The 16,250-nt window shown below is 32.4% G+C and overlaps 1 protein-coding gene across 1 annotated transcript; it reads left to right on the forward strand.

Annotated features, from left to right (window-relative positions):
- Positions 1-1,236: 1,236 nt before the first annotated feature.
- LOTGIDRAFT_235353 (hypothetical protein) lies at positions 1,237-14,795 on the forward strand (the record flags this gene model as incomplete). Its single annotated transcript, XM_009064542.1, has 25 exons — positions 1,237-1,329; positions 1,705-1,807; positions 2,933-3,077; positions 3,428-3,485; positions 3,736-3,841; positions 4,078-4,166; positions 4,321-4,432; positions 4,944-5,075; positions 5,301-5,585; positions 5,749-5,973; positions 6,192-6,335; positions 6,483-6,592; positions 7,040-7,158; positions 7,538-7,659; positions 8,381-8,497; positions 9,141-9,281; positions 9,521-9,700; positions 9,883-10,039; positions 10,271-10,374; positions 10,685-10,813; positions 11,498-11,632; positions 12,887-13,069; positions 13,242-13,449; positions 13,835-14,132; positions 14,623-14,795. 25 exons carry the CDS (start codon positions 1,237-1,239, stop codon positions 14,632-14,634), a joined length of 3,507 nt encoding a protein of 1,168 aa, XP_009062790.1. The 3' UTR covers positions 14,635-14,795.
- Between the last annotated feature and the right edge of the window lie 1,455 nt (positions 14,796-16,250).

Consider the following 16,250-nt stretch of genomic DNA (forward strand, 5'->3'; position numbering starts at 1 on the left):
TACGTGACGGACCGAAAGGTTTCGTGGTAGAGGACTAAACTGCTGTGCCATAAAAAAAAATTACGTTTTGGGAAATAAAGCTGTCGTGAATATGGTAACTGAACGTAGCATAAGGAAGGGATTGTGCGTACCGCACCCACAAAGATGGTATTTACTTTTTATGTATGTATGAAAGAAAGCTAGGTGTTATCACTTCAATAAATTTTACCGGGGTAAAACACTTTTGTATACACTGTTAAAATTTCTCAAGAAAAATAATAGCGAAAGAAGGATCAAAATTTACGATGCGAGAAGCATGTTTGGATGTGAACAGCACTTATATGTGAAGCTATTGTATAAAATATATGTAGGCCTACATTGTATTTAGTAGTTTTGCTTAATGATAAAAACGCAAATTTATATCATGATCGCAATAAGTTCCGTGATCAGCCGCAAATAGACGATGTGCGGGGTACGGTGCAGGGTTATAAATACAGAAGAAAACAGAACAAGTGAAAACACGAGGAACGGGCCTAGACACGATGCGGACACGATTCGCTTCTACTATTTTCACTGTATAGATAATCCCGCACCGCACCCCACCGCACCGCACCGCACCAGAAACCACACCTCGTCTATTCGCACCTTTAAGCCGCGAATAGACGAGGTACGATATCCGGTGCGGAATAATCGATACAAACGAAAATAGAAAGAGTGAACCCACGGTACGGACACGATCACTTCTTCCCCGACCAGCTTCAATTTCTTGGTTGAGAGTAATGAACTTGTGTCACCACTTAAGTATGAAGGACAAAATAAATGTTAAAAATAACGTTATTGGCCTTGAAGAGTATATAGCATTGTGACCGTCACATTGCTTAATAATGAATACAAGAATTTCTATGCCATGTCCCCAATCCTTGTATAATTAATTTGTGAAATGGATATATGAAAACTTATTAAATTCATATCATTACCTTTTGAATAACTATATGACAAATAACCGTTATGCAATGGAAGGTTATTCAAAATTTCTATTCAAAACATATTCTTTAGAAAATAATAAATCCTTAAGTATAGACGCATTGAAATGATAATATATACCCCTTAAGACTAGACACACTCGATTGTAAAATACAATAACCCTATTGCTCATACTTGGTCAAAAGTAAAATTAACTTGCCAAGGATTACATACACACCTTGTGAAAGGTTGTGGGAACTTTTATTAACTTGTTTAGAACGGATAGCCTCAAGCATGGATTCAAGAATAGTAAAACTTGTGTTTTTTCTTTCTTGTTTTTCTCCGTCCGTTCAAGATTCGGATAATTCAGCAGAATCTCTAAAAACTGTAAGTTTACCACATATTCTTTAAGTTTCGGTTGACGACACTGTATAATCTCAAACAATTCATATTTATATACACAGTTTTGTGTGATTGTATTAGACAGAATATACAAGAAAACATATTGAAACTTTCCTGTGTTCACTACTTTTAACGATACCAATTCTCATTCCCTTATCTCAACCAAAAGCATAATGAAGAATAAAAAATGCTGAAAAGTGTAACACTGCAAGATATTAATCATTGTTGGCGGCATTGACATATGCAAAGGCTCGATGATTCGGTATAACCTCAAAACGAGGAAAACTTTTGGCTTAATGCGTCGGTACTCACAGAAACCCAATCGAATTACTTTGCTTATAAAATTGTTTGTGTATTTAGAGCAAAAAATCAACAGAGTTATTAAGTCGCCATAAACGTCTAGTTTACACCAACCATGAATGGAAGAACGGAATTGTTCCTTATATTTATCTCCAAGGGATAGGTAAGATTTAAGTTCAATTTTGCCTAAACACTGTTGAATTTTAAAGGGATATGCCTACTACGTCTTAGAATAAACATAAAATTTTAAAATTTTAAACTTGACCAATAAGAGCATATATTCATCAGTAGATATACCTGATGTCATAAAAAACATAACAGGATCCTCATATAATCCGATAAATCCCAAAATTTTAGTAAAAATGCAATTAACTATTGAAAAACGCTCAAGATTATGATTAAGCGTTTTTCAATAATTACCTAGTTTTATGAATTTTCTAGATTTTATAGGGATTCTGTTGTAATTTTATGACGCCAGGTAAGTTCACTGATGAATATATACGCATATTGACCATTCTTGAGAATTAAATTTTATGTTCATTCTAAGACGTAGTATCACTTTTAGGTGGAATACTATCGATTCACCAATGATCCACCAACTTCCATCAACCATGCGAAGTTCAGCGAAACTATTTGCAAGTTTTGTCCTTGATATAATAAAACAACAAAATTCTCTGTTCAATAATAGCTTTTAATACGAGATGTTAGGGATATTGCTAAACATTGACTGATATTGTAACAATTTTTTGACTGCTTAGCTTTAAATTTGACACAATTGGGTCATAAGTCAGAACATGATTTAAGGATGAGATTCGGGTTTCGAGTCGCCACATCTACCATTTTCATCTAATTAGACTCTTAACAGTAGTATAAGATATGGAACACATTAAGACATTGGTTTGTGATTTGTAGAAAATAGTAACCGAATATTATTAAGTGTACTTAAATACCATTAATAGAAGGGGTCAGATTGCTTCAAAGTAAGGCGATACATCATTATAACAAATAAACAAGATATTACATTACATATATATATATGTAAGTTAATCCCAAGTCATTATAAGTATAGTATTATCAGTGACGGTTAATTGTCAATAAATTGAATTAAAAATACAAGACAAACGAACAATAATGCTACTTAAAACCCTGGAACATCTACACCACTTAAGTTGACTCTGTTAATTCTGCTTTAGGATTATAAAATAATATTGTTGGTTATGGATTGTACTGTATATTCAGAAAGGATTCCTTGTTGACAAACTGATTTTGGTTTTATTATTTAACACAGGTGATAAAGAACAGAATGAAATAGAATCAGCTATGTATTTTGTGGAGAAGTTTACATGTATCAGATTTGTACCATGGACTACTGAAACTCGTTCCATGTATGATCTAGATCATAATGGTTATGTTAAATTTTCAAATGAAAAATCGTAAGTTACAAACTCCTGCAATTGATAACTAGTCTCCCTTAGATCGTTACACTTTTATACAAAATTTTCTTGGATTGGTCTGGTGCTCTTAATAACGATACCAAGAAGAAGCTATTTCTGTTCATGTCAATGAGCATCAGAGAATTTTATATCTGGCTGACATTCATTTATATATATATATATAGATAAACAGATATAACAAACTTCAAATTAAAAGTCAAAATATATCGCTAACATTTGGCACAGGTTCAGGTTTGCTGTGACCATTTTACGACATTAACGACAAGTTAATAATAATGGTAGCATTTATTTATGGGATAGCTACTTTAAATATTGGAAAACTATTTTAGGTGTTTTGCTGATGTTGGGAACAAGAAGAAACCTCAAAGGTGCTCATGTTGTGATCGGGTTGGTATCAATAATTTATTCTGTTATATATATCTAATTTCTTGTTAATTCATTTTGAGTCACACCCAAATCTATATATTTTTTGCCATTTATATTCATTTACTTTATATCATATAACTTGTATCTTGTTTCGATGTTGCATGGAACTAATCAACTAATCAATATATTTGAAATGGCTCATTGCTATGAGATTCATTTATACTTTAAATATGACAGTAGTTGTTAGAATATTTCCTTTGGTGTATTTCAGTTTTCTTGTGTTCACGAGTTAGGACATGTACTAGGTTTATATCACACTCATCATTCTCACCAAGCATCTGGATGGATCAGAATTAACTTTAATGAACTGAGGAAAAGTAAGATGGACTATTTTCTACATAGCCATTTATTGGAAAACCTAAAGATCATTTGATAAAATCTGCCCTGATCAGTTGAAACAAGAAACAAAGTCAAAGTATCATTTATATTAATATCATTACTTTTTTGGAACCCAGAAGTTGGCCTACTCCAAGGTCTTGAGACTATAAGCAATGAATAACACTAATTCACTACCCATATGACATCCTATCATCCTATCCTATTCCTTTCCCAGGTCACATGTACGTATATAGAGTCATGGAGGAAAAAAATATACACGATTATGCTTATGATATCACATCAATGATGCATTATCCAGAATATGTACGTATATCACAGATATTTTCTTTTCCGATTGGAGTAATGATGCCAATGATAATAACAATATCAATTTCAATAATAATTTAACGAAGAATAATATTTTCAAATATTGAATAGTTATGGAAATAATGATATAAAATTCTTAATAACATTGCAGATGTATAAAACAAGTTACAGACCAACGATGAACAAGCTTATTCGAGGACTAAAAACAACTTCAAATAGATTTTATGCTTTTAGAGATATAAATTGGGTACACAACTGTAAAGGTAGGGAATATAAAGCCGAATACTTCTTGTCGACACATTCATAATGTGGCAAGCTTTTTAACATTACATTAGCCTGTTGGATTTGCATGTATAATATACATTTATGATGGATGCTATTGGAAGTGATAAAAGTGATAAACTCATCTTTTGATGTTTTCATTCGGTTTGACTGTTGTCATGTTAGAGGAGAAAGCTGAGACCGTAAGACAGTGCATTGACTTTAACTTAATTTTAACACTAGTAATAGCCAGTACATATTGAAAACCGAAACCGGCAATTGGCTCATTCATGTGAGAAACGCCTTTCGAGTTCTTTTGGAGCATTAGACATAAAATCTTGATATTGACAATTTGATATTGAAAACAATCCACAGTCTCTACTTGTGGTCAGTGCTTCTATAAGAGAGTTTCCCTTATAAAACCTTATACAAGCAGCGGGCTTCATCGACACATACATGAGGTTGACTTATAGTTTAACTATATCATAATCAAAATTTTCTCTGCAATTTCAGATAAAAGATGCAACTGGTTCCATAAGAAGTGTGAAAATGATGGTTATATAACAACGGTAGATGGGAGGTGCCAATGCAATTGCCCTCTCAGACTAGATCCTGAAACCGGATGTACTCAAATGATAAAAAGAAGTATATTTATTGTTTTATTTCCAAATCACCAAATCCAAGAAATATTATGACAATATCATAAGAACATTCATAGTATGGGATGATTTTAAAAATTCAGAATCGAATTGCCAAAAGTTCAAATAAGTTTAAAAGAGATCCACGTGATCGATGGAAAATTAGCGAAAATTAATTAGTGACCAGAATAATGATACCCTTCCTTATGGTTTGTAATGTACTTCATTTCAGGGAAAAAATTTAGCTGGCCTGCAGGACATTTTGCTCTTATGGCAACTGAAAGTGGATGTCCGGAGGGTAAATTTGGACATGGTTCGTTGACTCATTGGGGAGATGGTAGAAACTGGCATTCATATACAACTAACAAAGCAAGATCGAATCTCCATTTAAAAGGGGTACATAATGCTAAACGACATACGTATCATTTTTGTATAAGTAAAAACTATTCACCATTAGGAAAAGAGTGGCCTGCTGGATCCTATTGTATTTTACGAGAAGGTGGATTCTGTCCATACAGTAAGTATCACTTTTAATGGTTTTCTAATAAAATCTTGTCTTCCATGTTGCAAAAATTCACATCCGTACAATGATACGTATTGTACTCACACTGCAGTATATGTTAATCAATGTAACCACTAATTGTTAAATTCTGATATTTTTTGTATTTTTTTGAATTCAGAATTTAAAGAGGGAAGTGTCCAGTTTGATAATGAAATTCGATCTAAAAGACAAAATAACACATTTCATGGCGAATTACCTGATGGTGAATATGGTGCAGATGTGAAATTAATCTTTTGTTGTCGTGATGATGGTCTTTCAGAATACCCAATGACTTTACCCAATGACAAGCCGTTGATATTATTTCAAGCTAAAGCTCTTGGATATAAATGTCAAAAAGTCAATGGTATGTAAAACAATCTACGTTTTAATATCAATGAATCAATAAAACATGAACATAAACCTGTATTACATACTTGTTGGGACCATTTACATTTCGATCTTTTTTTTCTTTCTTGGCCAAACGAAAACAAAAGTAATCCGTTTTATTTCTTTTCATATCTTAAGCTTTAATTCAGGCTTTGTTTCCTAGTTGTATATTATGTTAAATGTATGTATTTTCAGGAATGTCTTATAAACTGGAATTTTTTACGTTTGATAATCATGATACGGGGAAAGCAAATATAAGTGGTACTGCACCTCGAAATATTATATATAAAGGAGATCAGTTTTTAATGTATTATTGTTATTATGAACCCTCTGATTACAGTAAGTATTTTAAAGCAACATTCCTACCATGCAATTTAGATTGATGTTAACAAAGCATTTTTTGTTTGTTAATTAACTGTGTAGGATATTAACAGTAATCACAATAATATGTTAGTAGATTCTCATTTGAGTTAATTTTGCTTGCAGATTGTGGTGGTGTTTATAATTTAAACAAACAGAATCCATCAATAACCATAACATCACCTAACTACCCTAGAGACTACGGACCAGATGAGGAATGCACGTGGTTAATAAAGGTTTGAATTTTTTATGAACATAAACATCACGTTATCTTTCAACCACTTCATAACGAATACTGTCATAGTACAGGTGTGGCTAGATCGGGAAATCACCTTCACATATTCATACATAATCACTTTCTGACCACATTTGACAACTCAACATTCCAACTTACCCACACTGTCTGACGCTTCTGAAACGTCTTTAAAACTCCACGTATCAATTATTTTACTACACAACAAATAGGTACCAAATCTACAATTTGAATAGCAGAAAGCTTCAACAACCTACATAAATCAAAAAAATGTTTTCGATTAGTTTAATTGATTAAATAAGGCTATTTGAGTGGGATACTACAAATGTAAGTCATTTTTCTCGTAGAAGATCTGCATGTAGTCGAGTTAATTTCATAAGAACCTTTCCAATTATTATTACCAGGTTTCATTGAGCATATTCTTTTTAAGGCACCCGAAGATTCCAAGTTGATGTTGAGTTTTGAAGATTTTGTGATTTCACAGGACTTAGATAAATGTTATGAGGCAATAGGAGTTGGAACTGGTCTGATTGGACAAGAAGGGCAATGGTAGGTTATTTTATATTCAAATGTCAAGTTGATATGGATTTATTGGTAAAAGTTTCATCAGACCAAATGTGTTGATACCTTGGCATTTCTCGATAGATGTATATCGATACTACATTGACCATAGTGAACTGATTTCATATTTTTCAAACACGCTGTAAGAGAATTTGTCGATTCCTGGAAAGGAAACAAAATATAAGTATAATTGAAAATCATCAGTAATGTTATTAAAATGACGTACATTACACAGAAAAAAACTGACCTGAATAAGCATTTGAACATAGAATAATAGCAGTGTATTACATTTTTTGAAACAAACAAATTTTTACATACTAGCATATGATAGCGGTGGTAAGAGGATTTGTCAATTTTCTCTTTTAAGGATGTGTGGTTTGTGGAGTCGAGATAATTTCTTTTCAATCTTTAATATAATCAATGTTCGTTTTCGTACAAGTTTAAGCACTCCTCGGAGGGGATTCAAAGCTAAAATATCACTTATATCACGTATGTATTCCTTAATTTGATAAATGACCCACTAATTCAAAATAGTGACTAATTACCTTTTTATTTTACCATAGCTATACCTTTATCGAACCATTAAGCATTACCACGAAATGTGGTGAAATGTAGATCTTTACAGAAGTCATTCTTCGGAAATCAGAAAAACATTATAATTGTGAGACAGTTTCCTGAACTTACTTGATATTATGATTATCTGGCAATTGCGAAATTTGCAGCAAAGTTTGTATCTCTGTATTTTCAGCTGAAGACATGTGTTATAGTTGGGATGATCAAGGAAGTAGCTATAGAGGAAAAGTTAACATCACTGAAACTATGAAAGCGTGTTTACCCTGGTCTTCTGTTACCCATTGCCCACATCATACTTTTAAAAACGGGTACATAGAATGTGGAATTTTTGTTGTTTTATTATATTATAAGCTAAATTCGAACCATTCTCGTGGAATACCTCCATTTCAGAATAAAGGCGAACCCACTGATACGACAGATTTCTTCGATCATGTTTCAAATTTATGAAATTACCAACAATAATTGGATGGGTCATTTGAAGAGAGGATAAAAGGTAAATTAGATGGCATTAATGCCATAAGAAGGTGGACGGATGAAGTCACTCATATGTTTTCTCTTCATTTACTATTCACTACTCTCTAACTTCTCTAATGTTTCTGCTTATGTTAATTTGGCTGGCAAATTGCTTGTTTCAGAGATTATGAAGATGGTTTAGATGGGAATTATTGTCGTAATCCCGGTGATGGATTAAAACCATGGTGTTATATACATGCTGATGGTTGTGAGAGAGAATATTGTGATGCCTGTATGCATGGTAAATGACTTGTTTATACGTGTATAAAAACACTACTATAAAAACAATAAAACAATATAGTTATCAAATTGAATTATTAAATTGAATGTTTCTAAAACCAGTTTTGATCACTTGAATGATTAAATTTCTAAATGTTTGGTAATGAACGAATTGTATTCAGTAAACTACCAACCTTACAAAACTTGAGGATAGAAACGAACTCATAGAAATATTGGAAATGTATTATCAATGGTAATAAACAAAACGTTCTTGTACTGAAATTATAAATTATGAGTCTTCAGGACAGAAAATTTATTGTTAATCTTAGTTTGGTTATTTCAAAAACTTCAGAAGCAATTTAATTATCCATTAAAGGATATGACAATTTGCTGAAGTAACTGCAATAAAATAATTCATAGAATTGCGTAAAATTGAATTGGGAAATATATTATTCTTACATGTATGAGAACAATTATGTGAAAATAATCAATTTAAAGATTATAATTGGCCGATACTAGAAATAGAAAAGAAGTGTGTATTGAAAAAATGTGACGAAAGAGGCGGCTAATGACAATTTTATTATGTAATTTCGATTTTTCCCTTATTAAGGAAGTTGTCAATCTAATGAAGTGAAATAAGAAGAGTATTTTTTTTTCTATTTTAGGACCTATTCATGATACAATTAATAATTGTGAGGAACTGAAAAATGATACAGCTGATTTTTGTGAAAATGATTTTAGAGCCTTGTCGCATTGTGGTAAAACTTGTCAATCAGAACTTCCACAGATACCACCAGTTATTAAAGGTAAAAAAGGGCAAATAACCAGATCTGCAAAATAAAATGATTATAAGGAGGTAGCGTTTTGAATTACAGATAACCATTGTATTAGGCCTGACATTCAAAAATGGAACCTTTATCATTCTGATCTCGGCCGAAAGGTTATAGACATCATTTGAAACTTTTTTCAGAATATTTTAATTATCTCCTGGATTTATTATTATATTTTCTAAATCTATTTGTTCACGTTACCTATATTTAATTAGAAAAAGATATAAGATGTCGACTACCATCGACTATGAAAGATGGAATCATTGTTAGTGATATAAAACAGTATTATAAAGTTGGAGAAGTAATACAGTTTAGATGTGTAGATACAGGAGAAATAATAAATACAACATGTTTAACTGATGCTACTTGGTCTGTCGTTAATCATGTTTGTGATGGTTTGTATCAAACTCTTATTTATTCAACAAAATAAAATTATTTATGCTTTCTGAAGACTGGAAACAAAATTTTATTTTTTATTTCAATCCCCTAGCAAGAAACCTGTATTCAGTTCAAATCAAAATTCAAAGGTAGCCCAGTTTTTTCCTTGAACGATTTTCAATGGACTGTTCCGTTTCAGTGTGTCCAGTCGGTTGGTCTGTATTTAAAAATCACTGCTATAGATTTTTCCCAGAAGCAATATTATGGGTCCAGGCAGACGAAAAATGTAAATCTCTGGATGGAATCTTAACAACTGCAGCTGTACCAGAAGAACATGATTTCATTGTTACTTTGAGGTTGGTTTCAATTTTCATATTTTTCAACACCACTAATTATTTGCACCATAATCTTACCAGATTTTCCAGGAAATACAGAAACCACAAACGTCCAACCGTCCAACGGAAATTAGAATAATATCAATAGAAGCTAGTCTAGGAAAGCACTCAAAATTCAAACTAATTGTACTTATATTAAAAAGTCATTATGATACTGATAGAAACACATGAATAATATTTCCTGTCTTGTAGAATTCCACTCAGAACAACCTGGATTGGTCTACGCAGAGATAAACAGACTAAGAAATATATGTGGAGTAATGGAGAAGAAGCTGTGTGGACCAATTTCAAGAAAGGTAAACATTTATGACATGTTTTGACATATCATTGAATGCTTTCATATTCTTCCTTCCACTTTTGAGTGGTTTGAAAGTTTACATCATAGTAGTGTTCCTTGGATAGCTAAAGGGTATATCTAAATCAATATCCATTTGACTTATGACCAGTTGAGGGTTGTCAGACTTGTCAAAAGTAAGAGTCGTGGATTTAGAGGTATGCAATCTAATAAGAATTGTAGTTTACAATTTCGAATCTTTTTTGTTTTTGTACATTTAATGCTTTTTGTGACTGTGTTTCCATTTAGCACTCACGACATATGAATTTCAGGCGGACCAAACCATAGATCAAATGAACATTGTATTGCTATAATGGGCGAAGAAAATGAAAGTAAATGGGAAGACGTATATTGCACATATACTCGGAAACATCCTTATATTTGCAAAATAAAGGCAAAAAGTAAGTAAACTCTTCGATAAAAAAGTCTTGACGATCGGTATGAAATTCTATGAAACATTTGAAACAATACTATACAAAGTCTTTGAATGACATTTAAAACATAAAACTTTAACCAGTGATTGTTGTTCCATGAAGCTGCGTCTATACATAATACTAAACAAGACATTTACTGAAAAATGAGTAGCACAAGTTAAGCTGTTAAAGCTGCATTCTAAATACAGAACTTTCTCTAACCTTGCTATCCGCGAGTTTGTTGTAAATAAAGTCGAATGCTGTGGAAATTGCAACAAACAACAGAACCATAAAAATGATTTATCCCTTTATAAATATTTACAAGAAAAGCCATAATTGATGGAAAGAGTAAAATTTAAGAGAATTTTAATGTAAAAAAATAATTCAACATTTTCTTTCTGAAGGTAATCTAACATTGAAAATGGCATGATTTAAATTGAACGGTTATAAATCATGTTTTATTGTACCGTTTTCTCTATTGGATGTTGATGACGGAGATTATCTTTTAAAAGCAAAACAAACTTTCATGGCTATGAACACATCTGAACTTTTCCATTTTCCATTAGTTTTCTACACTTTCTCACTATCACTATACCTCCATTTACACAAATACTTGTAATATTGTTTCATACACACTAGTATAACTAAACTTGTTTTTTTATTGTTTTATAGAAGCCAAACATTGTTCAGACAGAATACCAAACTGTGAAGAGATTCTACACGATTCGCCGACAATGTGTATGAACCAAACATCATTTGCCTCGTCTCAATGTTCTCATACATGTGGAGTATGTGACAAACATTCGAGTAAGTTTATCAGCAATATCATCTTCGACCTTTGTTCTCCAAATTAACAGTTTCTTTTTTCAATTAAATGAGGTATGATAGTCATTTTGATCAACGAATTTGTGCTTTTGCACGGTTGTTTGAAGTAAGCACTCATTTTAGATAAGACAATCATTTTTCGGCCTATCATTGTCCCGTGGATGTTACCAACTGTGGCTATCAATGATTTAATGCTACCATCTAATGTTCTTTCAAAAGCCATCCAGGAAGTCTATAATCCCTATTGGCATTTGAGACCTATGCTAGCTCACTGATTGTGTCAAACTTTGTTGACTAATAGCACACGTATGATGTTGAAGGCTGTTTCTACTACATAAAACTTGTTGACTTCTAGTTTTTTTGAATATTAAAGGTACAGGTACGCCATTTTTTTGACCGATAGTCACAGAAACTGGAATTTTTAGCCAAAATATCAGAAATAGTGTTCACAGCTCACCATCGAAATTTGACCCTTCAAATCCCTGTGTGTATAGTTTTATCGGCGTCTTAAAATTAAAAAGATGACTCTTCTTTTTAAGATACTCTGTGAAATAAATATAGCATTAAAGAGTGATTTTCCTAGTGTGAAGGAATAATGCGAGTTTCGTACATTTCTAGTACTTTTGAAGACTATTTACATATATTCAAGACCCGAATCAACCCCCGAAAACGGTGAATTTGTCCCTTTAATGACGGAAGTCGGTCAGATAACTAACAAATATAGCTAGCATATGAAGAATCGGTAGGTTTAAGACCTCGGACATCCCGAGTCAAGGATATTTATTGCCTTCCACACAGATGCGAGATGAACGAACTTTGAATAAGTATAACAGTAATCAATAATATAGACCTATGATTTACTAATGTGTCGAATCAGAGTTATACAGGTCATAATTTACTATGATTATTGCTATAAAGCTTCACTCCATGATGAATTATTACCTATCGTGTTATCCATAATCAGGAAATACGTTGATAAAATGTTCGTATTAATGTTCCAAACTAATTTCCATATATCGGCCAATATTCACAAACAATTTCGTGAAATACGTCACGATGCTGGAGATCAAAACCATGTCAAAGATTAAAGATTATTATGTCATTTACTACAACTATGAGAAGAGCTGAACATGTTTTTTACAATGTTTAATTGTATTACGATCAAATCAATTAACCCGATTTCTTACGACAAAGTAACAAGCTATGGGGAATATAAGATCTTCATAATGATTTCAGCTCCTCATTGCGAAACACCAGAGATACCAGAGAATGTACGAGTGTTGGTCACCAGAAGACACCTAACTCGTGGTAGAACTGTACAGTATCAATGTATTGATGAGCATACTGTTGAATCTGGTAATTTAGACAGAGTTTGTACTTCCAATGGCAAATTATCAGGACAGCCACCTGTCTGTAAACGTAAGTACTAAGTTATTATTTGAACTTCCAAGTCCACGACATCTTTCAGATCAAGTCAATCACAAGTCCACATTACATAGACGTCTCAAATATTTTTTAAAAACATACTGGTTGTTCGAATACAGTACAAATGAAATTCTTAAAGTTCTTCTACATTGTGTTTCATTTTCAGTATCAAATCTTGCTCGGTCATTGACTAGTGAAATAGCAATGAAAGACAGAGGTGGCTTTGGAACCAAATCTTTTGTTTATGCTGGGAGAACACCAGAACTATTAATTCAGAGGGATGGACGTGTTGTTGAGTGGCACTTGTATAGTCCAATACCTGGAAATCTTCATCTACAAATTTATAGACCACCTACAAATGAGTCTTTAAATAGGTTAGTATATAGAGTTTACATGGTTTGTAAAAACAATATGCAGTCGTATATAAGACGAGGTTCTTGATAGCTTAACATCGTGAAGGAAGGAAGGAACAGATTGGGTAACGTCACATGTGTGGTGAGGAATACAGCAACAAGATGGAAACTACGTTTATAAGCAGTACACTGTACACTATTTTATCTTATTCGATTTTCGGACACTCTGTTTTGATACTGAATTCTAAATTATAAGTAAAGGTTTCCATTTCACAACACGTGAATATGAAATGATGATTATATGCAATATATCATATGGAAAATCTATCGTCTTATAGAGGGTTTCAGCAATTGATTCAACATCCCTTTATTTGTTTTTACAATAATAATTTTCCATCGTTTTCAGCTTTGAACTCTTAAGTTCAAGACCTGTGACAACAAGTGAAAAAAGAATTGAAAGAATAATAGTACCAGTTCCTGAACAAACTGTGGTACAGCCTGGAGACGTATTGGGCGTCTGGGTAGAAGCTGGTAAATCTGGTATCTCTATGGAAGGCTGTAATGGAAATTATTATGCACCGTCCTTTAAAATGAAGAAAAAGAAATATCTAAATGCTAATTCGTTTAAACCTGGTCACATCGTAGAGTTTCCAGATACAAACGATTGTACTATTATCTCATTAAGGGCTGTAATAGGACCTGATGTAAGTAAACAATCTTTTTTTAGAATACAGGTCTCGTTTTCTGCAAAAACTAATTACCAATAGGCTACTTATTTGATAATGTGGACGCATGCACTGACTGGCGGGTGGTCAGAGGCGACGACATTGTAATGTGGGCGTATAAAAACGGGAAAAATTAAGCCTTGAGTTGGGACAGTCATCAGCAATTAGCTTTTTCGATTCTGAGCAGCTTCACTGAATGGATGTTTTTTTCGCGAGAGAGCGAAACAGTATTTTATTTTAATGTATCAAGATTGACAGTCATTTTGTATTCACCTTGTAATAAATGGAAATTTAAGACTTTAAACATATATCATAATCCATAGTTGCATGAATGAATCACCACACCCGTATTTAAGGTTCTCGGTACATTTTCTTTTTACATTAACAAATGTTATATGATATTATTATGTAATACTCCAGATGTACAACTCAATAAATTTCTATTATAGAATTATTATTATTTTTGTAGGTTGATGTGTAATAAAGTTGTTACTATTTGTCACCAGCTGTGCAATTTGTAGTATTGTGAAATATATTAACACGTAGTGCTAAAGACTGCTAATAAACTTGTATATATTTAGATTGACTGCTCTGCATATAGGGTTGTTTTATGTTTTGATACAATAAATTGATTTGATTTGATTGTGGAACTATTTACCTTTGATGATATGAAAAGGAAACCGCACTGTATCTTAACATGTGTAAGTATATAAAATAAGGAACCTGTAGCAGGTCTAAAATTTACATGGTGTAACGAACAATGTCACTTTATATTTATCTGTTAATATTAATATTTATCAGGTGAATTTGTTGTCCTGACTGTAATTCCTTCAGTAATTCCAAAATGCCTAATCATATATAGTCTAGCTCAATGGTCGTGGACTGAATTGACTAAGTTTGTAGATATGAGTCGCACCCCTTTGCCAGAAAACGTCTTTACGTGTTTTTGATTTATATTCAATAGCGATTACTTTGGTTAACCCCAGCAGACACTATCAGGTGAAAGTTCTGTACCAGCTATAAGATTTTTCTTGTAATTGATTGAGGGCCTAGCCCGTTGTCTACATATTCACTTACTTTCTCCGACTCACGGAACTATTTAGCAAGTGGTGTAAATTTTCCTTGGATGTTAGCCAGAATTAAATGGTTAATGATAGAATAATAGTGGCGTCGTCAGCCTCCCTAAACTAAAGGGTACACAGGGTATTGGGAAATTATTGAAAACTAGAATTGATTTGGTGCATTTTGACACGTATCTTACGTCAAAAACGTATAAAAATCATATATTTCTTAATTTGGAAAAAATATAGATCACTTAGATGCAAAACCTCTTCCATGTCCTTTATTATAGTTGGTGTATATTGTTTCTTTTTTAAATAAAAAAAAAACTTGGTTAATAAACATTGGTGTAAAATAGTGTAGCCTGAACCTTTCGTCAGAAATTTGTAAGTAATAACGTATTACAAGACCTGCTGTTGCTCCATTTCAATAACTTGGTAAGCTGTTGTGAAATTATTTATATCAGGAATCGGGTGAAAACAACACCCTACAATTAATAAATTTAACAGTATAAAATTCAGCGTAAAAAAATTAATGAAACTGAATATTTTCAACTTGTCCAGATTGTCGTGTCTGTTTATTTCTACTCGTGACTGTGTATTAATACAGAATAATAAAGTTGAAATATGATTTTCCCCACAGAGACCTCTAGGCCGTAATTTATTGTGAAAATTTGCAACTTATCTAATTAATATAGCTAGATCATGTAATGTAGGTGATTCTCATTTTATGCAATTATTCAGCGTGAAATCTTATCATAATGATCAATTATTCAATGTCACTATTGAATGGAATAATAGCAATAAATGGTTTGGCAGTTAAAATAGTGTAAAAAAGTGAATGTTTGGACTACTTTCGCCCGAATAAGTTTAATGGCATAATTCAAAAACCATGTGGAAGACTATTCATAATTGTAATATTAACCATTTAACAAAAGCGATTATTTCTTGTCTCGGATGAGAAAAGTCAGTGATGTAATTGACTTTAGTCTTTTTATAAGGTATTATTTTAGTTGTGCTGTGCTCTAACATGTATCTA

Source organism: Lottia gigantea (genome assembly GCF_000327385.1).
Source record: "Lottia gigantea unplaced genomic scaffold LOTGIsca_63, whole genome shotgun sequence".
NCBI classification, from domain to species: Eukaryota; Metazoa; Mollusca; class Gastropoda; family Lottiidae; genus Lottia; species Lottia gigantea.